The sequence below is a fragment of the Cynocephalus volans genome, chromosome 1, assembly GCF_027409185.1.
Source record: "Cynocephalus volans isolate mCynVol1 chromosome 1, mCynVol1.pri, whole genome shotgun sequence".
In the NCBI taxonomy this organism is placed as follows: Eukaryota; Metazoa; Chordata; class Mammalia; order Dermoptera; family Cynocephalidae; genus Cynocephalus; species Cynocephalus volans.
This window is the reverse complement of record NC_084460.1, coordinates 108,754,300-108,780,753: the sequence shown is the minus strand read 5'-3', so window position 1 is coordinate 108,780,753 and position 26,454 is coordinate 108,754,300. Positions and strand designations below refer to the sequence as shown.

The window sequence follows — 26,454 nt, the reverse complement described above, 5'->3', positions numbered from 1 at the left end:
GCTGGTGTTTTTTTCTTAAAGCATGTTGAATGTATCATTCCAGTCTCTCATGGCTTGTAAGTTTTCTGCTGAGAAATTTGTTGTTAGTCTTGTGTAAGTATTACTTTATAGGTGACTTGATGCTTTTTTCTTGCTGTTTTTAGAATTCTCTCTTTTACTTTTGACAGTTTGACTACAGTGTGTCTCAGGGAGGACTTTTTGAATTAAATCTGTTTGGTGATCTTTGAGCCTCTTGGATCTGGAAGTCCATATCTCTCCTAATATTTTGGAAGTTTTCAGCCATTATTTCATTAAACAGGTTTTTGATGCCTTTTCCTTTCTTTTCCTTCTCCAGAACACCCATAATACAGATGATTGTATGCTTACAGTTGTCTCATAGGTCTTATAGGCTTTCTTCATTTCTAATTTTTGTTTTTTTGTCTGACTGGATTGTTTTGAAATGCCTGTCTTCAAGTTCAGAAATTCTTTCTTCTGATTGAGCTGCATTGTTGTTTAAGCTCTCAGTTGTGTTTTTTATGTCATCAAATGAATTCTTCAGTTCCAAGATTTGTACTTGGTTCTTTTTAAGATATCTCTTTGTTGAATCCCTCATTCAGATCCTGAATTGTTTTTCTCATTTCTTTGTGTTGTTTGTATTTTCTTGTATCTCATTGAGTTTCCTTAAGATTATTCTTTGGAATTCCTTTTCAGGCATTTCATAGATTTTCTATTCTTTGAGGTCTGCTGCTGAAGAAATTTTATGTTTCTCTGGGGTTGTCATGTTTCCTGTGTTTTCATGTTTCTTGTATCCCTACATTGATGTCTGGGCATGTGGTGGAACAGTCACTTCTTCTATATTATGGAGTAGCTTTTGAAGAGAGAGAGACCCTTCCCTGTAGATGTGTTATAGTGTCAGTTGAGCAGAGTGTTTTAGATTTGGTTCTGAGTGAGCACAGTAGTGTAGTCTCTGTGATTTTTATGACTGTATTCAGTTTTGGAGTTATTTGTGAGTTCCTCTGTGACCTAGGTGCTGGAGTGCTTAGCAGCTTTTTGCTGGAGTAGGCGATAATGAGCTGGGTTGCAGGGGTAGTGGATGAGCTCTTGAGTGAAGCACCGGAATGCTCTGCTGCCCCTCAGCTGGAGTGGGCGACCCTGGGTGTGCTCACTAGTGCACTGGCCAAGATCCTGTGTTTCGATAGAGGCATTGGGGTGCTTTGCAGTTCCTCCAGCTTAAATGGGTGACCCTGGGTAGGATTGGTGGAGTGGAGTTTAGGACCTTGAACTTTGAGGGAGATAATGAGGTACTCAGAAGCTCCTCAGCTGAAGTGGGTGACTCTGGTCAGGGTCACTGGGGCTTCAGGCTGGGCCCTGCATCCCCAAAGGAGGTGCTGGGGTGCTCCTCAGCTCTTCAGGTGAAGTGGGTAACACTGGGCGAGATCACTATGGCCAGGATACTGTGCCCCCAAGAGAGGTGCTGGGGTGCTCTGCAGCTGCTCAACTGGAGTGTATCACTCTGGGTGAGGCCACTGCAGTCATGGTCAGACCCTTGTGCCCCCAAGAGAGATGCTGGGGTGTTCTGTAGCTCATTGGGTGGAATGGGCCACTCTGGGTGAGGTTGCTGGGGTCATGCTGCACCCTGAAGAGAGAGTTGGTCTGCAGAACCTCAGCTGGAGTAGGCCACTCTGGGTAAGGTCACTGTGGTCTAGGCAGGACCCTGTGTCCCCAAGAAAGATGCTGGGGCACTCTTCAGCTCCTCAGCTCAAGGGGGCCACTCTCAGTGAGTTTGCTGGGGCTGTGGATGGGCTCCTGCACCCCCAAGAGAGACACTGATCCTTAGCTGGAGTTGGTTGCTCTGCACAGGGTCACTAGGGTTGTTGGTTGGTTCCTATACCCCCAAGAGAGATGCTGGGTCACTCTGCAGCTCCTTGGCTGGAGTGGGCCACTCTGGGTGAGGTTGCTGGGGCCACAGATGAGCTCCTGCCTCCCAAGACAGACACTGAGTCACTCTGTGGCTCCTCAGCTGGAGTGGGCTGCTCCACACAGGGCTGCTGGGGCTGTGGGTGGGCCCCTGTGTCCCCAAGAGAGATGCTAGGTTCCTCTTCAGCTCCCCAGCTTGGTGGGCTCACCAGAGCTGGGAACAGGGCTCTGTGCCCTTAAGATAGGCCTGGAGGTACTCAGCAGTTCCCCAGCATAAATGTGTGGCTCTGGGTGGGTTTACTGGAGCCGCGGCAAGACTCAGTGCCCTTGTGAGAGGTGCACAAGTGCTCCACTGAAGAGAGCAGGGCTGCTGATGGTGGCAGGAGGCCCTGACCATTCAGCTCTCTTGCTCTGGAAAGTGTGCACACTGGCTTTCTGTCCTTTGGTTGGCCTGTGCACAGTCCTGGACTGCCTGTTCCCAGGGTGCAGGGTACCGTGTGAGTTTGGGTGCTGGAGTTCTGATGGGATGAGGGGGCTATGGGCTGTGGAGATACCAGGGCTGTTGCGTCCTGGGACAAAATGCACTCAGGGTTGGCTTTGATCCTAAAATGGTGACTGCCATGGCAGCCCAGGGCTCAGCATGAACTCCCTCCCTGGATTAATGCAGTTGCATGGGCTCCCAGCAGCTCTGCACACTGGGCTCATGGCTTACAAAGGATAGGCAGCTCCCTTGTTGCTGGGATTGCAGGTGTCTGTGGCACAACTCTTGCTTACCTTTTCCCTGCAAGCAGAAGTTTCTCCTGGCTGCCTGCTGCTCCTAGCTGAGGGATGTGGGGGTGGAAGCTGGATATTACCTTCCCAGGTAACATTTGATTCTTTATGTGGCTATCCTGAGTTTCTGTGCTCAGTAGTGTTTCTGTTACCCCTCTGATGTGCTCCAGTGCTCTCCTTTAGTTATTTTTGTCTAAGCGTTGTTGTGTATTCATTGTTTTGTTTGTCTTTGTGTGCGAGATGAGTGGTAGAGTCTTCTAGTCGGCCTTCTTGCTCCACCCTACATCCAGAGTGCTTCCTTTTGTATTTTTTAACTTGGTGAATGGTACTGCCAGCTACCTATTGCTCAAACCAGAAACCTGGGAATCATCTTTGGCCCTTCCTTCTCCTTTACTTTATATATCAAATTGAGTTTCACAGAATTTATTCCTTTCTAACCTGCTTCTTTGCCACTACCTTAATTCAGGCTCTTATTCATTTCTGTCCTACTACCTGAGTTGTCTTCTGACCTCTTTAATCGTTCTTTCATACTTCTGACAGTGTTCTTTCTAAAACAAAAATGTTCTCTGACATCTCTCCTCTTCTCTTAAAATCCTTAGGGATTCCCCATTACCCCCTGGATAAAATCTTTAGGTCCACTCTCTCTAGCATGGCACACACACCTTTTGTGGTATGGCCCTGGCCCATCTTCCCAGACTCTTCCTTCTCGTACCTACACCTTATTCCAGCCATAATGTAGTATTTTAACTCTCTGAAAACATTTGCTTTTATGCACCCCTGTGTCTTCACACCCCACATTGTGTGCTTGGAATGCCTGACCCTTTCCTGCCTCACCAAGTCTCCAGCCACCAGACTCAGCTCAAGCATCACCTCTTACAATTGTTTCCTGCTCTCCTACTTCTGCAGTTGATTCCTCTCCTCTGTTCCTCTGCTACTCTTTTGGACTCTATATGTCATCCTATTACAACACTTATTCCACTGTATTATAATTGTTATTTCTGGACTATTTTGTGAGGTAGAAATGACAACCATTTTCTAGTGGTGATCCTTGATTATAGAGGTGTCTTAGTACATTTTGTGCTGCTATAAATGAATACATGGGACTGGGTAATTCATAACAAACAGGAATTTATTGGCTTATGGTTCTGGAGACTGGGAACTCCAAGATCAAGGGGCCAACACCTGATAAGGGCCTTCCTGCTGTGCCATCTTATGGTGGAAAGGCAAAGAGAAGGTGAGAGAAAGCAAGAGATTGAACTCTCAGCCTAAAGCCCTTTTATAATTGGCACTAATTCATTCATGAGAGTGAAGCCCTCATGACCTAAATACTTTCCATTAGGCCCCACTTCCCAACACTGTTATATTGGGGATTAAATTTCCAAAACATGCTTTTTTGGGGACACATTCAGCCATAGAAATAGGCATCATATAACTAGAAAAGGGATGCAAAATGTGGAGTAGGATAACATGAACCCCAGTAGCAAATCTCAAAATACCTAAAGGAAATAATTGGAAATAAATAACTCAAAATATTTGAGGTACTTAACATTATTTTCATTTGATTTTACAACATTGAATCAGAACATAAGACTCAGAATGCAGTTTGGCTTTTATTCACTGTCACAACCAGAATTAAATTACGTAAAGAATAATGTCCAAAAAATTTCATATTTTGGAATGATAGCTAGGAGTCTAAAGTATTGGTAGCCAAAGTGGGAAAAAATCATGCTGCCAATATTTATTAGAAAACAATGAAAATAACCTATTTATGTATGTGGATTTTATTATTTTGTTATAGGGTAACTGGACTTAATCTAGCTCTATAATCAATTTAGAATATGTAATACATATGCATGTTTTCCCTTAAAAAGAGATTGAAGCTTCTCAGTGCTGCTTCTTGCCGGCTGTCCTGAGGGCCAATTGAAGAGGCGGTAGATGATCCCCTTTATAGGTGGTCTCATCAAGGAAAAGGAGTTCTAGACTAAAGAGTTGGGTACATTCTTTTTGCCCATAAGTGAGTTAAAGTTGGTCATATTATATTGCCATGACAGTATTTTATCACCATTTCAGGTAAAATGAGTTCCACTGTATTAGTCAGTGTTTTCCAGAGAAACAGAACATATATATAGATGATGTAGATGTAGATACAGATGGATGTAGATAGATAAATAGATGTGTATGGTTACTTTTATTGTCAAGTTGGAGGGTAATTTTTAGATGAGATTAACATTAATTTAAGTCAGTGAACTCTGAGTAAGCAAACAGCCCTCCATAATGTGGATAGGCCTCATCCAGTCAGTTGAAGGCTTGAATAGAACAAAAAGACTGGCTTCTCAAACAAGAGGGATATCTTTATATTTACATATATAGAGAGATAGATTGGTTGATTTATGATAAGGAATTGACTCATGCGATTGTAGAGATTGGCAAGTCCAAATCTGCAGTGTGGACCAGCAGGCTTGAGATTCAGGAGAGCTGATGGTTCAATTGCAGTCTGAAGGCCAGCAGGCAGAGACCCTGGAAAGTGATGTGCCAGTTCAAGTGTGAAGGCTGACAGGCTGGAGACTCAGGAGAGCCAGTGGCACAGATGAAGTCGAAAGGCAATCCACTGGAGATTTCCCTCTTGCTCAGGAAGCTGGTCTTTTTGTTCTATTCAGAACTTCAACTGGTTGGATGAGGCCTACGCACATTATGAAGGGATGTTTTCTTACTCAGAGTTCACTGATTTAAATGTTAATCTCATCCAAAAACATCCTCCAAGTTGACACACAAAATTAATCATCGCACCTACCAAGCAGTAAAGTGAGTAGTTTTGAAATGTTTCCTCAGGTAGTGCAATATGTGAATACAATTTTTTTTTCTCTGTGGGTTCATAAAAATGTTTACTGTAAAGGAAGATGCTTTCTGCCTTCATCACATCATTTTGTAATCCTCCGAGATTTTGTGGGGGAAAGTATGGATTTTCTGAGTTATTAGCATTATCCAATGGACTCTAGGAGTTATTTGTTTTGAATAGAACTTATATTCCTGACAGAGCAATAAAAACCTCATTATTCTCTTTATTTAAAACCATCAGGAAGATCTCACCTGACACTTTAGGCTCATGGTCTGCAAGAATTCACAGAAATCCTATTTAGCTCTTTATTAGCCAATTTTTTTTTTTTTTTTTTTAATTCCCTGATTGGGATGCTGTTTTCAAGAACAGCTGGGGACCTATTTGAATCAGTCATCTGCACTGTTAGACGGTTCCCAGGATGGTTTTTTTTTTTTTGCTGAGATTAGCCCGGACACATCCAGAACAACTGTACCTGGACCTGTTTTGTCCTTGCTGTGGGGCTGGTATCCCCGGCAGTGTTTTTTAGCCACAGCCTTTCCCCCACAGGCTTGTGGCTTTGTTTCTCTGCAAGGATCATACTTGTGCTGGTGTGGCCTTTTATCCCTTATATTTTCAAGTGGTAATTTTTAGAACCTCATCATATGCATAGAAATCTTATTTGGCCTTGAAAATCTGCATGATCATATTACCAAATGTCAATGATGTGTCAGTATGTTAAAACCATAAAGGTGTCTTCTGTAATCATAAATTTCCACACACACAATGAGGACGAATAGGTGTAAGGCCCCACAGTGCTATCATAGTGCTGAATGTCTTAGGGTTGTTTTACATACTGCTCCAATTTTGTCTGAAACTTCACATGTAAATCAGGATTTCTTTTCTCAAATGGTTGACTCCTTTTATGTTCCACGTACTTTATAGGCACGGGTGCTTCCTCTCCTTTGTTCTGCTCAAAGGCAGTTTTATTCCAGGCTCTAGGGAAAACAGCTGTACTATCCTTGGCCAGCCCTGATGCTTTGCTCTCTTTTATAAAGTCACTGAGTGTGACTCTGACCTACCTGCTGAAGTTTTTCACTCTGTAATTAAGATTAACATATGTTCATCTATTAGGAAGGCTGGATTCAGAATTTCTTTCCCCAGCTTGTGCTTTCAGGAAAAGCACTTTTAGTTCAATGGTTTTGTATGTCATTCCTTTGGGGAAAAATAATCAAGGGTATTCAGTAAGCTCTGTTTTTCTTAGTTTTGACATTATTAGTATAGAAATATTTAAGTAGCAAAGGCTTCTTTTAAAAAATAGGTTTTAGAATGCATTCTTCTAAAATTCTGCTCCATTAATGTTAAACTTAATTGTTAAAATTTATTTATCAATTTGTCTAAATTTAGACACCAAAAGGATTATTAGCATTGTAATACATAAAATTTATTATCTATTAGTATAGGTTCCAAATATGTAAATTACTTAATTTGTTAATGCTTAGATTTTCTAAGTAGGCAACCAGAAAATGACTACCTACAAGAAATACCACATCTTGATCTTGGTCATTGAATCAATTTCAGTCCCGTCAGGAGATAGAAACCACACAGTAGATTAAATAAGAAGGAAGTTTAATATAAAGTATTATTAAATGCAAATAAGTGACTGTAAGTTAAAAGGAAATTCTGTGCGATTCTCTAGGGCCCTAGGAGAATACCTAGGGAAGGATGAACTTGGAAGGAGGTCCCTTCCCCCAGTCTCAGGTTCTGACTTTGTTGGAGAAAGTATAGTTCAGCCCACAGGATAGCAGAGAAATTTGCTGGTTTGCCCAGGCTGTACTAGTCTCACTTGCTTGGCAAGCAGGAAGCAGCTCTCTTGAGTGTAGGTGGGACACAGGCAATTGGTAACTCATGGTGTGGTTGTGTAGAGGGAGCAGAGGCTTGGTGTGGGCAGGAGGCCTTTGGAATGCTAGTATCCATGTGGAGATGGCCATGGGAAGGTTATCATTAGGCCAGGCCAAGACTACAAGGTTGCCAAGGAAGTGTGTGTTCTGGGTGTGTGGCTTACACAGCAGCCATCAGCAGGGAAGCCCCTTCCTCCTGTAGTATCCTTCCAGCATCCTCAACTGAGAAAGCGTCATATCATGCTCACTATAAAGGAAACATACTTAAAGTAATTCTGTCCATTATGGCAGAGCATACATGGAAAGGAAAGTTTGGAGGTGAGAGGCAATGAAATGAGAGGTAACACATAGTCTCATCATACTCTGAACCCTTTTCCTCTTTACTGTTTAATGTCTGCTGAGGAGTGACTCCCTCCATAGATTTTACAACCCAATTACTACGATGAAGAGGTGATACAAGAACAAAGCTCCAAATTAAGTTTTGGTGCTATCATCTGAACCTCATTGTCCCCATTTAGGAGTAGTTAAGTGGATAGTGAAGTAGAGAGGCTATTTAGCTATAAATGCTAAATTTGTTACTTCTTACCCCAACTCAATGGATTTCCCCAGTGGCAGCAATTTTGAAGTTGGCTAGCCTAACTAGACATGAAAGGTATTTATTTATTTATTTATTTATTTTTAATTTTTAGTTTGTTAACATACAATGTAGTTGATTTTCGTGTCCCTTTACCAATTCCTCTTTCCTCCCTCCCTCTCCACCCTTCCCCCCATCAACATCATATCTGTTGACTTAACAAGTTCAAGGAATTGTGGTTGTTGTGTCTTCTTTCCCACACCTGCCCCCACCATTTGTTTACATTATTTATTTATTTATAGCTCGCTCAAATAAGTGAGAACATGTGGTATTTCTCTTTCCGTGCCTGACTTATTTCACTGAATATAATTTTTTCTAATAAGTCCATCCATGTTGCTGCGAATGGTAGTAGTTCATTCTTTTTTATAGAAGAGTAGTATTCCACTGTGTAGATGTATCACTTTTTATTTATCCACTCATCTGATGGACATTTGGGCTGGTTCCAACTCTTGGTTATTGTAAATAATGCTGCAGTAAACACCAAAGTACAGGTATTTCTTCAACATGATAATTTCCATTCCTCCGGGTATGTGCTCAGCAGTGGAATAGATGGGTCGTATGGTAGATCTATCTGTAATTGTTTGAGGAAACTCCATATCATTATCCATAAAGGTGGCACCATTTTGCAGTCCCATGAAAGGTAATTATTAAAACTGATTAAAGGGCTGCCCTGTTAGGTCAGTTGGTTAGAGCACAGCCTTATAATACCAGGGTCACAGGTTCAGATCTCTGTACCTTCCAGCTGCGAAAAAATAAAACTGATTAAAGAAAAACATATATATTTTGATTATATTGGAAACTATAATTCTTGTATATAAATGTTAATAATTTGATTTTAAATTACCTCTCATTGATGTTTAGAATGTGTTTCATTATTTTTGTGGCTGATTATTATAAAATAAGTTCCAGAATGCTATATTGGTTTGTATAATTTTGAAAATAAGGCTGTTCTTGAATGATGTACAGATATGCTTCCACAAAAATAACCTTTAAAAAGGTTACATTTTTAAAAAATCACTAAGCATTTACTGAGCCCCTACTGAGCCCCTGCACTGAGCATAGATACTTCAGATGCTTCAAGATCTTATTTTTCTTAGATCGGGTTGACTAGTTAGCATCCTTTCCTTGTGAATTTCTGAACATTTCATCCTCAGGTCAACAAATAAATCTGACAGATGTCTTATACTGTTTCTTTTAGCTTTAGTCTGTCAGCAATATCTGTCCATTGAATTAATGACTGCTAATAACTTGTTTGGTATCTGTAGAACTATACATCTGTGTGCCAGTAGAATGGCAGAAAGCTATGCTGGAGTCATCATGTTCCAGGATCTCTATTTTTGCTGCCCCCATAGGGATTTCCTTGTTCTCAGAATGGATTTTTTCAAACTGCAGTTTTAGAAGTCTGTTGTCCAGTCTGTTGCCCATGCACTAGTGATTTTTGTGGAGAAAGGCAGAAGATTGAGATGGTCTCATAAAATGCCCATAAAGGCATTTATAAAAATAAGGCTTGTTATAAAAATATCAAAGATAATAACTTTCATTTTTATTATTGTTATTAACAGCCATCTTTACAATAAAAAAGAGGTGGTACTCAGCTTTTCTTAACCTTGTATGACGGTAGCTTCTACAATCAGCCATTTTTCTTCCTGTCATCACGTTTTCTCTCTGAGTGCTTTCCTGCACTGCAAATTGCAAACACTTACTACATACTGATTGAGTCTCTTTGTGCTCCGTCAGCAGCCATCCTTTTTTCTGAACACATGGTTTTCAGGCTTCATCCCATTCCCAGTGACCCATCTTTGGGAGAAGGCTCCCTTACCTCTCTCTTTTGTAACCAATTATTGTAGTCAGTTAGCTCTGCAGAATAGCGCCAGGTGGATAAATAGGACTTCCCAGCTTAAGTGGAAAGAGGTAGACATATTTGCAATAGGAAACCCTTATTTGGCCATCTAAAAGGTACTGAAAGTCTAAGAGTTCTCATTCTCTGTTTTTATTTTTCCAGAATGGCCTATTTTAGCCAAACTTAACTATCGGGATGTTTCTGAACCACTAGAAGGGGCCTCCCTCAACTGGAATTGCCTGTGTCTCCAGGTTCAAGGGGTTCCATTGTGCCAGTTTATTCCACAAAGTGGCTCTTATTGTATCTGACCTCTCATGGCAAGGGAAGAAGCTGAGTGATGAGGCTGGTCACAGGAGAGCCCTCTGTTCCAGTCATGCTGGTCACATCACCATCCCTCAAACACCCACACTTCTTCCACCTCTGTGCTTTTGCACAAGGCATACCACTTTACTTTCCTTTTGTTCAGGTTGTAGCTCTTCTTCAGTTTCCATTCTGTGTTTTCTGTGGAACCTTTTCTAGCCCTTCCAGTCCTCACTTTCCTTGGAACTCTTACACTATATATATAGTTTATACGTGCAACTTAATACTTATCTTTCCTCTTATGGTGCTTATGGATGTTTGTATGATCCAGACTAGATTGTAGGTGGGATGCATTTTATACTTCTCTTTCCCCCAAGTTGTTCACTGGCAGTCAGTTGTTAAAATACACAAGAGTTTGTTGCATATATCTATCACTTAAACCAGAACACTTGGCTTCAGGTCGGACTAAACATGGTTTAAAAAAAAAGGATAGAGCTTTCATTATCTCTCTTTTCAGATTGGCTGCTGTGAGTTCATGAGTGTGGCCAAGAGCTTTTCTATTTTCGGTTTATGGCACTTATAGAAATGCTGTTTTTAAAGCAGGTCTTACTGTACTAGCTGCCTGTACTTCAAGGTATTAACATGTGGCCGGGAAGAGTGTGGATTAAAATCTATTGGTAAAGGGCTCCTGACCTGTACTAGTTGCTTGGGGGTACTTTTTTCCACCTTTTCCACTCCGTCTCTTACCTGTTTGACTTAAATCCGAATCTGGGTATGATATTGAGAGAAGGGTGGTAGCTCAATTGTGGAAAGCTAATTAGTGCTTTGGATTAGCATTGTCTATGCCCATAGGGTGAGAGAAGCAGGTAGGAATGGGAGTAGAAAAGCAGATCTGATTGTGTCCCTTCTCTCCTTAAAACTGAGTGATGGCTGTCTACTATATAAGATCCCCAATCCTCAACATGCATGGTCTGGCCCCCACCACCCTCATCTCATCCCCTTCTCCTCCTTGCTCAGCATACTCCAGCCGCTGTAGCTCTTCCTCCCTTCTTTGCCTGGTTAACTCCCACTGAGTTGTGAGGTGATATGTACTATATATTATCTCTTTCTCAGAGATGTCTTCCCTTACCCCCCAGTCCAAATCAAGCATCCCAAATATATAATTTCTCATCACTGACATTGTTTTTACCTCCTATTGCTTTTTGCCTGTCACTTTTAATGGTTTGTAGTTGTATATCTATTTGTGTGATGATTTGTTTAAAGTTGGTATCCTCTTCTAGAGTGTAACCTCCACAACAGCAGGAACATGGTCTGTTTTGCTTGCTGTTTTAACCCCATGTCCCTAGCTCTGGGCTTGGCACATAATTGAGGCTCAATAAATATTAGTTTGAAAACCGGAATGAAAGCAGAAATGACAGCAGACTTTAGGGTTTGGAAGGTAGGTGGTGAAGGTAGGGTGGCAGAGAACTGTGGTCAGAGAGAAGTTTATGGGAGGAGCTGAATCAGGATGCTGGGTGCATTTAGGGCATATCAGAGAGTCAGGAGTAGGAGGTCACTGGCTCTGCAGGGCTGGCCAAATGGTGACTCTAAAAAGGCTCTAGAGTGTAATAGCCTGTAATACACTGTAAAAGCTTCTTAACTCCCTTTTCTTCTCTTTCCAGTCCATCAGCACACATTTACCAAATTAAATTCTCTAAAATCCTTCCTTTATTGTTATTTCTTGCCTCCTCAATTATCTTCAGCAGTTCACCGTTGTCACCAAAACTTGAACTACTTGGTCTTGTATTCAAAGCCCCAGCCAGTCTCAGTCTCCTTCATGTACCTTATTTTCTTTTGCTCTCTTGGTCAATTCTCTGAACCCCAAATGCAGAACTGACACATTCTGGCTCTGAAACTGATCTAGAGTAGTTCTGCTTGCTTCAGTACAGGACCGTTACCATTTAATAGCCATGTAAAATCCATCAGTGAAGTCTGGAATCCTATTCCAATATCTTGTATATATACCCTTGTATATATTCCTGTTATTTTACTCAACTCTTGCTTTATTTTGTTTTAATTTGTTTTTTATCTTTTTATCTGATTTAGTAGTATAACCATAGTCGATAGTAAATAAATATTTCTTAAATGAGTAAACCATGTGTCTGGTGGACTGTCTCACTAGGGATTTACTAGACATTAACATAGCCACCACAATGAGGAAGTAATACAATTTTAAAATGAAAAAACTAGGATCTTGCATAGATTTCTGATTGGGGACTTCAACATATTGCAAAGTGTGTGAACTTTGGTATATTGACTGCCAGTGGGGCCCAAAAATATTGGTTATAATAAATACCATGTCCTTTTGCTTTTAGTTTGTGATATGCTACTCCACCTAATAATGCACATTGAAGAAATTGCTAAATAAAAATATTTAACATTACTTACAAAATATTGAATGCCCTTAGGAATGAAATAAACATAATTGTGATTCACTATATAAAATCAAAGAACTGAACTGCTCATACAGTTTACCTCAGGCTACTCTTTTTTTATTTTCAGTAGATTTACCTTTTAAATTATATTTTGCTTAGGCTAATATTATAATTACTTTGCATTCTCTGAGAACAGTGCAATTCATGTGTCAAGGGGTGCATACATTTAAACAGCAAAAAACTATCTGCAAAAGCAAAAGGCTCTTTTTCCGCCCCAAAGGATCTTTTATAAGAATAAAAATGCACAACTTATCAAAAATAATAGTTTAAGGGCTGGCCAGTTAGCTCAGTTGTTTAGAGCATGATGTTGATAACACCAAAGTCAAAGGTTTGAATGCCAAAAAAAAAAAAAAAAAAATTAACAGTGCAAACAGTAGCTCAACAGAGCATTTAAATTTATTTAGTTTATTTTCTATGCTTGTTTGAGTTTTTTGTTTTTGTTTTTTCTTCCCTTTGTGCTTTACAACCAAAAGAAAGAAACACCTTCAAGGAGCTATATCTGCTAAGTAATGACAGTGTACTATAAATTGGAATGTTAGCTGAAGTTAATGGCAGAGAATGACAGTGTAAAATGACAGAGCGTTATCTAAACCTTATTAATGACATAATGGGTATCCTCCTGAAGAAAGAACACAGGATGTCTCAAGGCCTGGGTTCTAGAACTGACTCCTATCTTATATGAGCTTGAGAATATAATAACTCTTTTCTTTTTTCATTTCTTTTAACCAAAAAACCAGGAAGAAAACATATACCTTTTGTTGTTTTGTTGTTTTGTTCTTTAAAAAATTTGTATTGGATCATAATTGAATATACATATTTTGGGGTTCAATGTTGAGATATGTTGATCAAATCAATATTACTAGATATATATTGTTACAAATTGTTCTTATTCTTTATGCCCCTTGTCCAATCTCTCACCATCTCCTTCTCACTCCTCCTCCCCCCACTCAAATTACCCTAGATTTCTTCTCTCCTTCTGAAAAAGTAATCGTTACTCTGTTGATTTGTTGCTTGGATGATCTGTCCAATGCTGAGAGGTATATTCAGGTCTCCCAATATTATTGTAGAATAGATGCTTCTTCTGTCACTCTGGAATGGCCTTTGTGGAGAGAGACATCTTCTTTTCCTTGGTCTCTGCTGGTGACTCTCCTTGTGTCAATGCACTCCAGTGGCTGGCGGACCATCTGCGTGGTGATTGTGGCATCTATCCACTTTCACAGCAGCCATGGTTGTGGTGGCTGTGTTGGGCCACCCACATGGAGGTGATGTTTTTGGCATGCTCCTTGGTGCTGGTGGTGGGCCTGGTTGTGGGAGGGTGGTCTGGTCCGCAGCTTCATGCCTCAGGTTACCGGGTGGGCCCCAAGGCCTGGCAGTGTGCCTTGCCAGAACTAATTTTTTGTCCTTTGCTTACTTTTAAAATGGGGGAACTTCCTGTGAGGACCAGTACTTGAACTGTGTGGTTGAGCTAAATTGCTGCTTTGTTGCTGGTTAGGGAAAGCTTTTTGTGCAGCTCAGGTTTTAATGGTTGACTTCACAGGTACTTCTGGATCTCCAGAGACCTGGTGCACCTGGGTTATGTAGAAACTCTGGTCTGGGCCTGGGCCTTTTCAGTAAACTGTACCCCCTACAATTCTGTATTCCTGACCAGTCTCCTCTGAGTGGTCCTGTACTGATTGGGGGGTAGATCAGCTGTCCTTGCTGTGCCGCAGTGTTCCCCCGGTGGGCCCATCTCCCCCACCACCCATGCTCCAAACACTTCCCATGGGATGGGCCATGTGCCAGTCCTTTGCAATGACTCACTGGCCCCTGAGTGGCTCCTTTCTACAGTTGTTATGGCTCCTCACTCCTGTGTGGGTCCATGGGAACCCTACTAATGGTCTTGCTGGCCTGGGGACCACCATTGCCCTCTTCTCCCCTGCCACCTCCATGCAACTCCATCCAAAGGGCAGAGCTGCAGCTTTTGCCGATTCCTGCTGTGTGTGCTCAGCAGCTCCAGACTTAAAGCGACTGCAGCACAAAACAGTCAGAGTGGTTTTTTCTTTCTCTCATCATGGCTTCTCCCGCCTTCATGCACTCTGTAGGTCTCTCCTCCTCTTCCCCTGAGTTCTAGCAGCCCCAGCTTGGCTGTTGTTGCTTTTTTATAGTTGTAAATTGGTTGATTTGTGGGAGAGAGTGACGCTGGGGACCGTCTATTCCACCATCTTGACTGAAAGCCAAACATACATCTTTTGTAGTGTCTCACTGAGGCATTGTGAAAAGTGTGTACCACATATTATTGCCAAACACCAAAAGGAAAAAAATCAGAAATATTATGAATCAAGACTTTAAAAGAATGATGGAAGTTACTTACTTAGCGGATTTCATTGGCTTTTATTTGAAAAGTGGCTGAAAGTGTTAAGCCAGGTTTCCCAAAAAGAAATGAGATGTATGAACTTTATTTTCATTTAGTGGTCACATTTGGTTTTTATGACATTGGTCATGTTGTATAACCAGTTTCATTATTAAGAAAGTGATTTCAGCTCCCTTTAAAAAGATTCCACATAAATTAATGGGTTTATTTATATTTTTTAATGTCTTTTTAAATGAGTATTAAATACTGCAATAAGGTATAGTCTTCACTTTCCTATGGATGATCTCTGTGAGTGATATGAATGAGTCATAACCAAATTAATATTCCACTTCACAAGTTTATTTTGAGAACTTAAGAGTATGTATAAATTCTTAATAAAAGGAGCTAGGGCTCCTTGGAGAAATGGCTGATTCCCAGATTGGGGCAGGGAAGTACAAATGAACTAGTAATGTCTTATGGTGCCAGAAAGTAAGGAAGTCTTCAAACAAGGATGGGGGCAGGTTGAAAGGACGTGGGGGCCAACTTTAAGGAGCTCCAAGAGCAAAATCTGGGAAAATTTGAGTAACAAAATAAGTAATGATAGTAACAGGTAGCAACCCATAGAATAAAATAAATAAATTTATTACCTAAGTCCATGCTTAGGTAATAAATAGTTGAAATTGAATAACTAAAAATAAATATAAAATAATTGAAATTGAATAATTGGAAGTAAATGAGGGAGAAGCAGCAGCTCTTGGTACTTACATAGAATTCCAATTAATAAATATAGAAGGAATGATGGAAATAGAAAATCAGTGTTTGACAAACATCACAGTAACAATTGCTGCAGATAGAATCCACCTATGCCTGCTAAAATTAGTGGGTAGAAAGTATGATGAGTAACAGTTATATTTGCATAATCTCAAAATATCTCTTAGAAAAATAGTAACTTTACAATAGGGAAACCTAAGCCACATTAAGCAAGTGTTTAAAATTAATAAACATCGCCTGTAATGAGATGTATGAACGGCATGTTCCTAATATAATGCACTGAAAAGGGTACAACATCACTTCTGTGGTGTTTTTCCCCTGCGTTGTCTTAGATTACATTTTTTATTTTGAAAAACATTGTAGATTCACATGCAATTTTGAGGGAAAAAAAAAAGTTCCCAATTTTTCCTAATGGCAACCAAGTTGTAAAACAGTAATAGGAGTATCGAACCCAAGGTATCGTTGTTGATACAATCAAGATACAGAACATTTCCATCACCGCAGGATCCTCATGTAGCTCTTGTATAGCTACACCTCTTTTTTAAAAAGATTGGGTTGTCTGTTTTCTCATTATTGACTTGTAAGAATATGTTCTGGAGCACGTGGGTTTTTTTTTTCCTGAAGTCTGCTAACATGGTGAATTATGCTTATCGATTTTTAAAAAATGGTAATGTGGTAAAATATACATAATATTTACCATCTTAACCATTTTTAAGTATCCATTTCAGTGCTGTTAAGTACATTCATATTGTTGTGCAACCATCACCGCCACCCATCTCCACAGCTGCTTTCTTGTTGCAGAACTGACACTCTACCCATTAACTCCCATTTCCCTTTACACCCCCGCCCGTGGCAAACACCATTCTCCTTTCTGTCTCTATGAATTTGACTACTGTAGGTACCTCAGATAAATGGAATCATACAGTATTTGTATTTTTTGTGACAACTGCTATTTCACTTAGCATAGTGTCCTCAAGGTTCATCCCTGTTGTAGCATGTGTCGTACTTCCCTGTCTTTTAAAGGCTGAATAACATTCTGTTGTATGTATATACCACCTCTTGTTCATCGTTCATCCATCGATGGACACTTGGTTTGCTTCCACCTCTTTTGGCTATTGTGAATAATGCTGCTGTGAACATGTATACACACGTCTCTTTGAGATCCTGCTTTCGATTCTTTTGGGTATATACCCAGAAGTGGAATTGCTGGTTTCTTTCACTCTCCCTCTTCTTTTCTCCAAGCCCTGACTCTCTCTGAGTATCTTTTCCTTTTAGAGGTTTAAGTTTTAAAAGTTCTTATCCATTTATTATTTAAATAACATAGTAAAGCCTTAATTAAGAAGATTGTTCAGAGAATATAGTGGTTATTGAATTTCCTGGCTAAATGGCCATTAACCCCCTTTGTTTCAATCCTTGCTGTTGACTGAAGTATGATAGTTCATTTTATTCTCTACATGTAATTACAGTAGAGTAGACATAATTGAATCTCTGTGATAATTCCAGATCTTGTTGACGCTTTGGGGTTATCATTATGAACATGGATTCACAGCGTAGGTTACCACGAGTAGAAGTTATTGGGGTTTGGAGCAAAGTACTATCCCTCTGTACTCTTTACACAACCAAATCCTTTTTATGAGTTTATTTATTATTATTTATGTGCTTATAAGCAAATCGAAGAATATAGTATTATATAATCAATTGATATTTGAAAGATGGTTACTAAACTTGGTTTCTCGTATGGCCATCTTTACTATTTTTTCTTCTTTGCATTCCTCTTTGCATCTGTGTTCCTTACCATCAGATAATGGGCTTTTACCCCAGCTCTGAGTAAGCACATTTAATAGGCATACCTTGTAGAAGGAAAAGGAATCTGGGATGCAGTACACATCTTCCTCTCCCAGCTGCATTTCTCCTTCTTTTACTATGTGTCTTGGTCATTTGAGCTGCTGTAGTGGAATATCACAGAATGGGTGGCTTAAGCAAAACCATTTATTTCTTGCAATCTGGAAGCTGGGAAGTCCAAGATCAAAGTGCTGGCAGATTTGGTGTCTAGTGAAGGTACTCCTCCTGGTTGGCAGATGCTTTATCCTCAAGTGCAGGAGAAAGAGAGGGCTCTGGCCTCTTCCTCTTCTTATAAGGGCACTAAAGCTATCAGGGGGCCAACCCTTATGACCTCATTTAAACTAATTACCTCTCAAAGGCCCCATCTCCAAGTAACCATCACATTGGGGATTAGGGCTTCAACATATGAATTGGGGGGCGGGCACACATATTCAGTCCATAGCACTATACTTCAACAAAGAAAAAATAATGCTTTGTGGAAGAGAGGACCAAAGAAGGAAAGAGGTAAAAGAACCAAGAGGAAAGCAAAGAAATTAGGAAGAAGCACAAAGAAGGGGAAGGAAAAAGAGGATGGCATGAGGGGGTTTCAGTGAGAGTAGCAGAAGGAGGTTGAAGAAGTCCCAAAGCCAAGCTTAATCTCTTCCTGCTGTCTTAGAACTAAATAAAGCCCTTCTCCCTCTGGGTCTGGGGATGGTTCTGGAAGGCATCAGTCAACTGCCAAGTTGCTCCTACAGCTGTGACAATTGTATAACTAAACCAGTGGTCACTTAGGCCAAAATGAACTTAATCAGCATTTTGCAACAAGCATTCTTATGTGCCTGCTATCCACAGCCTCCTGAGCTCAATAATTACCAGCCCACCAGTTAAGAATAGAAAATACCAAATCTCCATTCCAGGTGTTTTATTCACCACTCTGGATAGAGAAGGCTTCCCCAAGTTCTCCAAACCCTTTCTCTGTCCTGTGCCCAAACATGCCTTTCTCTAATCCTGGCTGGAGAATTTGGAGGAAGGTTTGAAGGTCTGCCTCCTATGGCCCCTCAGCTGATAATGTCTGCAGTGCTTGGAAGTGGAGGTCCTACCATACGACTGTTAGATCTGACCTGATTTCAACACTGCTTGACAAGTAGTAATACCTTCTTTTACAGATAAGGACAAATTAAGGTGCCTAGTATATTTTAAACATGGTTCCCCAGGCAGGTGTGACTGGTTTTTCTACTTGTATTTTTATCAGACTATGAGGCTTGCATGATATATGTCCAGGCTTGGAAGCAGACTAGGAATGCAAAGGCTTAGTAGTTTTAAATGTACCTTTCCCAATGTGATACTCCAGGAGGAAGTGAAAGATATTTTTAGAAGAATATAGTTACACAGAAGTTGTGGTATTTAAGCTCCTGTTTTTATACAAGAGTCAATAAACAGAAGTAAAAGATACAAGAAGGCCTGATTTTATCTTAATAGATTACTGATATTGCATGATTTGTAGAATAGCTTACTGCTCACATTTCTGACCTGAAATTGTTATTCTTCCATGGCTTAATTAACATTAAAAAACATAAGATAGTTTTCCTTACAAATGTGATTAATCTGACCAAGAAATAAAACAAACAGGAGTAAGTGCCATACACAGTGAGTGATTTGCCTGCAAAAAGATGCTCATGATGATACTAGAAATCACTGGTTCCTAACCAGGGCGATGTTGCCCCTCCTCAGGGGGTATTTGACAATGTATGAACACATGTTTTGATTGCCTCACTTGGGGAGGAGCTGCTATTGGCAGCTGGTGGGTGGAGGCTGGGGATGCTGCTAAGCCTCCTGTGGTGCATAGGACAGCCCCCAGCACAGAATTATCTGGTCCAGAGAACCAGTAATCCTGAGGTTAAAAAGCCCTGTTGTAAATATGTGAAGAAGATACAACATGAACTAATTGACAAATGGACTAAATTAGGGAAAACCCAAGATGATGCCAACAGTAGTGGCTACTATCTCTGGGTTTTTCAGGGTTTTTCCCACCCTTAGCTCTTTATTTTGAAATCATTTTAGACTTACAGACCAAGTAACTTGCATCTCTATTTGCTTAGCCCTTAGCACATAGGAGGCTTTGCTGAATGTTGAATGATGTAAAAGAGAATGAGGAAAGGGACACATTAGGACCTGGTCCATTTAGATTTTACTTCCATGTAAACTATGAAACAGTTGAGGGCTCAGAGCAGAGGGGAAAGTTTGGAGATAAGTTTCTTGGTTTCCTAGAAACATCCAGCAGGTTAACCCCCACATCTACCTGTGCCTTTGCTTCTGCTTGGCTTACGTTGCCTAGTGCCAGTGGAATTGTGGCAGGGAGAACACCTCCTACTTAGGCTACTCATGAGCTTTGGGTCTTGACAGAAATGATTTCATACCCTAAACCTTACTGTTGCCATTGAGGGCAGCTAGGACAACCCAAAAGGCCATTACCTATTGAATAAATTTGTGTGTGTGTGTGTGTGTGTGTGTGTGTATTCTGATTAAAACAGAAACCTAGAAAAGTCAAAGTCTTCCATAGTTCTAATAATAAACTGGTATATGTTCTTCCAGTTTTTAAATACATATATTAACATTTTAACATATCATTAAAGATAAAAATGCAATTATAGTTTTATAGAATAATATTTTACAACTTGTATGTTTACCTTACTATCTTGCGGACATTCTTTGTTCCAGTGTGGTGGATAAATCATTTAAAGTTGTCTGTAAAATAAGGATTACAGTATCCACCCCACCTACTTCAGGAGCATTAGAATAACTCATAAATATAAATTAAGATTTGGAAAGTATGTTGAGTTCCTTAGATGAAAATCATATTCCATGTTCTATTTTATAATTGATTATAATAATGTTGAATGATTCTATTACTAGTTTCTTTTAAGATGTTGCTGACTTTTTTTAAAAAAAAAAACACTCTGAATCCTCAGAAACCATTATGGCTGCTTTAGTGTAGTTTGTGTCATACTCTTAGATTTCAACTGTCTTTTTTGTGTCCCCACAGGTAAATACGTGTATCAGCCTATGACCCCTGTGGAACAGCTTCCAAGCACTGAGATTCCTGCTAGGCCTCGGGAAACCACAAACACCATTCAGATCTCAGTCTCACTCACTGAACACTTTTTGAAATTTGCATCTGTCTTCCGGCCTCCCCTTCCCCCTGACTCACCAAGGTACTGTATGATTTCAGACCTCTTTATTGACAACTATCAGGTTAAGTGTATTAATGGGAAGATGTGTTACGTGCAGAAGCAGCCGACGCCACATTCCCACAAAATGAGTCCTGAGGAAGTCTCTGCACATGATGCCTTAATCTCAAAAGGGAGCAACACACCGAAAATAGATCACTGCTCTTCTCCCTCAAGTTCTGAGGACTCTGGGATCAATGCGATTGGGGCTCACTATGTGGAATCGTGTGATGAGGACACAGAAGAAGGAGCAGAACTGAGTTCAGAGGAAGATTACAGTCCAGAGAGCAGCTGGGAACCGGATGAGTGCACCCTTCTCTCCCCCTCTCAGTCTGATCTGGAAGTGATTGAAACAATAGAAACCACCGTGTGAGGGTCCAGGCAGGAAGCTGCAGCCTCTGAGCCATGCTGAGCTTTTGTACTTTTGTCTGATGGATCCTTCTTTTCAATGCTGTTGATATTTTCTACCCGTCTCTGACAACAGTAGCAGTTCAGTGGTCTGCTGATTAGCTTGACTCTTAAATTAGTCTTGTAACGAAGACATTCTTTTTATTATCAATGGTTTTCTTTTGTATTTTGACTTACTTTCTATGTAGCATCTGGTGTCATGAATTGTGACCCAGCCTTAATGTCACTGGGAACTTTGAAAGTGGTGAAATGATGATCACAGAATTTCATGAATCAGATTGAGGAGCTACCCAGACTGAAGGAGACAGTATTTTCTAAATAGCCAGTCCTTCACAAAAAGACTCCTGGCATTCCTTCTGGCATGCTTGCAGGTACCCCTATCCTGCTAGTCCCACGTGGGAAGCAGCTCACTTGAAGGGAACAGAGTGTGCACTGGTGGATGCCATTCCTTCCCTTTCCCCTTCTCCCTGCCATGTGCACTGGGTCTGGCCCAGAGCTGCCTCCCCTTACTTCTGGGAGGTCACTGGAGGACATTCCAGCCCCTGGTTATGCCCAGTGTCTGCACAACCCTCCATGACTGGGGCTTACTAGACCTTCACATATGAGCAGTTTCATGCTCAATTCAGCTTTAACTGACACCTACACTCTGGAGGGTGCTGTGGGGATACAGAATGAGTAAAACCTGATCCCCACCATGAAGGGGCCCACAGTCAAATAGAGGATATGACATGTACAGCTAATGTTACCCAGATGCTCTGGGAACCCAGGTGAAGGAGAGATGTACTTGGCTTGGGCTAGATAGGAAAGGTGTTGCAGATTTGGGCTGGCCTCTTAGGTGGGTTCCCCAACATTTCCCTGCTTTTCTTAATTGTTCTTCAAATTTGGGGAAAACTTTTAGGAAGTTATATAGGTATTCTATTTAGGAGGCTGCCACAGCTGACATCTTAAGAAAAAAATTGATTAATAGTTCTAGTTAGCATGGAAATGCTAAAGGCAGAAGTCCTTTAGGGATTAGGAATGAATCTAATAGGTTTGATTAATTCTGCTTCATTTGGTTGTATGAAGCATTAGAATGAGTTAGGTGAGAAATGGATTAGAATTCAGTATGATGCATGGATTTTTTATGCAAATGCAGAAGCAGTTGAGAGAGATCACTGCTTAAGTCAGGAGAAAATATTTTGTGTAATATTCATTCACTTTACTACACTAATATTCATAGTATGTTGTATATGTTCTCTTCTCTCACATGCACAAAATAGTGAATAATTCTTAGTTAACTCTCTTCAGAATTCTCCTAATCTCCACTTATATCAGCTATTCTTGTGTGAGCTGGTTATCTGCCATTTCTCCAAATCTTCTGTGAGGCACATGGTTAAGAGTCCAGGAGATTTTAAATATGGCCTAATGAAATGAACACTATCAAAGTTGGAGATAGAGAAATACTTCTCATACCCTAACTATCCCTGAGTGTGCTCTTGTGGCATTATCTTGTGCTCTGTCAGCAGTATGGCTCTTGTCTTCTATGTCACATTAGTTAGTATTTTAAGAAATGGGAAGAAGCCTGTTGTGTTCTTCCCTGAAGCTTCTATTTGGCATTCTTCACAAACTACTCAAGGAAGAATCTGCTTTCCTAGTTGTATGTGTAGTTTAAGTGATTTACTAGAACTTTTTATTAGGCTTAGGTGCCCAAAACATCCATAGGGTTTAGAAGGCAGAGTATGAATTTTCCTTTCAAAACACTATTATTTAAAACTTTCTAGATGAGAATGAAGTATAAAGTTCCCACTTATTGAAATTTAAAGACCCAACAAGTCACACCCAAGAGGGTGGTAGGAGGAGCTCTAGCAACAAGGTACAAGAGAGGGCAGGTGTGTGGGCTTTCCCCTGCTCTGGCCTGTCCTGGCCCAGGTGGCCTGGGGACATCTGCTGAGCCCTGCCTGAGTTCTCAGTGCCTTCCTTGAGCAAGTGGCCAGTGGAAGGCAGGCATGGAAGCTGAATGTCTGCAAGCCATATGTCGGGCCCCAGCAGTGCAGTCGGTGACCATGCGCTCAGGGTTTAACAGCAACATCAGGGCCCCATCTAAATCACTCCATGGATGTGCTCCTTGAATCCCCAGATGGGCATACAGAGGGGCTTCTTTCTCTATACCATTCCCATCAATTTTCTATTTGGGGCCTACATCCCCACCCATTAAGCTAATTAGAGTCAACAATCAGGTCTACAAAGTTATAGAAATACATGGTCATGGGCCACATTTTTGAAGCTTGGCTAAATGTCAGGGTTGGACCCTTTATCGGTAATAGCTACAACTTTTGTCTATTTCCTGTTTTTTAAACTCCTGAACTGCCATTCAGATTAGCCACAATTTTAATGGAATTTTTGGATTTAATAATGGTTGATAATCACTTTAAATATTTGCACAATCTCTTTATAATTAAAAACTCACTGATTCACTTACTACTATCTCTTTTATAGAATTGGAGATATTCCACTGGATTCTAAATATCAGATACCCCTGGATCTCAAAACAGCTTTTTCTAAATAAGCACAAGAATTGTTTTTGTCCTAGCACTGTTAATTTTAATAATTCTCTGAAATATATGATTGAACCAGAATTGATTGTTTATGCTTGCATTAGGAAATCTACTGATAAGGATATAAAAATGTGAAGTTTCAACTTAAATTCTAGGCCTATTCTGTTCTATATTATATGAAAGAATTCCTCTGTAATCCTAATATTATATTGCTAATTTGTATAAGCATATTGATAGGCACTTTAGAAAATGTTTAGACCGCAACCTGTACTATAGACATTGAACAAGTGATGTTAAGTAGCCTTTCGATTAATACTTGGACATTCAAAGAGATGAAAGCTTTATCATTTGGACCTAGTAGTATGCTCACTTGGAGCAAGTGTTGGGTTATGTGGATGGATAGACTGCTTTCTTGGGCTTCTGTGGAAACCTGACACCATTTCCACTTTGTGAAAGTTGTACAAAAGCTATTATGTAGATGCTTAATTCCACTAAATGGGGAATTTAGCTTTCTTATCTAACGAAGATTTATTTCAGAACTTTCAAGTTTCAGATATGCTCATAACTTTTTTGAGAATTGGCAAAGCAATTAAAATGCTTTTGTGGTTATAACTGTTTGGTACATTAAAAAATAAGGCTTTACTATCAAATATAGGGATTTTTACCTTGTAATTTTTAGGATATGAAATGAGAATTTGAGGAAAACTCTGAAGAAGAAAAAAAAAAAAAAAAAAACAGTTGCTTTCCTGGAAGGGAAAGACTTGTAGTTCAAGATAATACAATATATAATAAAACAAAAAACAAAATCACCGAGGCCGGAACAAAACCATGTAGTTGTTTTCCAAAATACTTCTTGGATTTGATCTAGGATTTGATTTTATCTTGGAAGTGGTGGTTTTATTTCTTAACCTCCACTTCCTGGCCTATTTGAAACATCCCAGTTCTTTTGGGACTGATGGTAACAAAATACTTATATGCATATTTAATTCTCTACTTGGGTAATAGAGCATAACGGATAATTTAGAAAGCTATCAAAATATCCTCGCAAGTTTGGTGGTATAGATACTGCTAGGCAAGAAAGAAAGCACAAGTTAAACAATGATATTTATATGATCAGCTCTTGATTATTCTGACATCTTGTTCCCAAAATTTTGTCACGTTTTAGCTTTTTCCATGAGGAAAACAAAGTTTTAGTAGTTTTCTTTCCTACCCCCTTTTACAGAGGAGTGTGAACCAGAATTAAGGAGCCAGTTTTACTAGGAGTGTGCAGCTCTTCCCACTGAGGAGACGGCAAGTGTGGGTTCCACTCACGTTACTAGTGCCCTGAGTTCCGGAGACGTCAGTCTTTCTCACATCCAAACATAAGTATAAGGACACTTTTCAAAATTAATCTGGGAATTATTCACCACTTAAAAAAATCTGTCACTGCTCCTTTTCATTACTATGGATAATTGAGAGTTGACTGTATTAGGAAAGGGCCATGTTTCAGTTAGTGCTATGAGTTCTTTTTTCTATGAACGTTGAAGCAGTCCTCTCTTAGTAGCCGAACACCTCTGAAAGCGACGCATCACTAGCGGTTTTAACATTAAGCTTCCAGTGTCAGGATGGCCGAGTGGTCTAAGGCGCCAGACTCAACATTAAGCTTCCATATTATTGTGTTCACATATGCTTTTTAAGACTGTTCATACCTTGCAATATTCACTTACTGTGCTGTTTTTTTAAACCTGTCCATTTTAAAGTTTTAAGCACAATGTTGACTCTTCTGTAATTTCCTAAAATTATATTGTTTTCTTACAGACACCTCAACTTTATTTTATGTATAATACTTCGGAAAATATTGCCTTGTAAAGTAAATGTGATTTTTTTCTTTTGTAACAGAATGAATCTGCTATTTTGGAATTTGGAATATGCCTCTCACTCCCCCAATCCCCCACAAATTGGGGAGTTCTGATTTAAATAACATGTGAGCTAAAAAAACCAAACAAAAATCCACATTTTCAAAATGAGATATTTATATTGAATGTTTACTGTGTGCTAGGAAATAAGCAATATATGTCCATTATCCCATTTAAACTTCACAGAACTTCATGAAGTGCAGGTAAATATTATCCACAATATATGCTAATGGTCACCAATTGTGATAACTCCCAGAATTCTTTATAATAAGGACTTTTTTGTTGGCCACATTTGGTTTATATCAAATAAAACTTATATTCCCTCACAAATAGCATTTATTTCACACAAAGAAACAGGCTTTGTGTTCGGTTTACACATGCCACGTAAGACAGAATTTGGCTGCAGTTCTAACTGCAGGTCAGGCATCAAAGGAGGCAGCTACTGCACAGGGCCTTGGGGGCACTGGGGCACTTGGGGGCACTTGGTTGCCACTTGGTCACCAAAACTCGGGGTGCAAGCCTCAGTATGGCAAGTCTAGGAGCTCACTTTTTAAAATTTAGCACACCCAGAAACGAACAGCTTCTGATGTTGGCATCTATTGAACAACCTCAGTAGGGACCGCTAAACAAAATATCAGTAATAATATCATTTAATATCAGTTAATAATTAGAGCTCAATAGCTACCTTACTGCTTTCTCTGCATAATCTTCACAGCAACCCTATGAGGGAGATTTCAGCACCTCATTTCACAAATTGGGAAAAGAGCTCAAAAAGTATACATTTTTGCCCACAGTGGCACCACTTGTCAGTCAGGGCAGTCAGGATTCGAACCCAGGGATT

The 26,454-nt window shown here is 40.0% G+C and overlaps 1 protein-coding gene across 1 annotated transcript in view; it reads left to right on the top strand.

Moving 5' to 3' along the window:
* The window catches only part of C1H3orf70 (chromosome 1 C3orf70 homolog), an 82,143-nt gene extending 60,921 nt beyond the window's left edge, over positions 1–21,222 (top strand). Inside the window, exon 2 of the mRNA XM_063088165.1 lies at positions 20,593–21,222. Within this exon, the coding sequence (XP_062944235.1) occupies positions 20,593–21,149 (557 nt within the window). The 3' untranslated portion in view covers positions 21,150–21,222. The remainder of the gene's footprint in view (positions 1–20,592) is intronic.
* Positions 21,223–26,454: the final 5,232 nt, after the last annotated feature.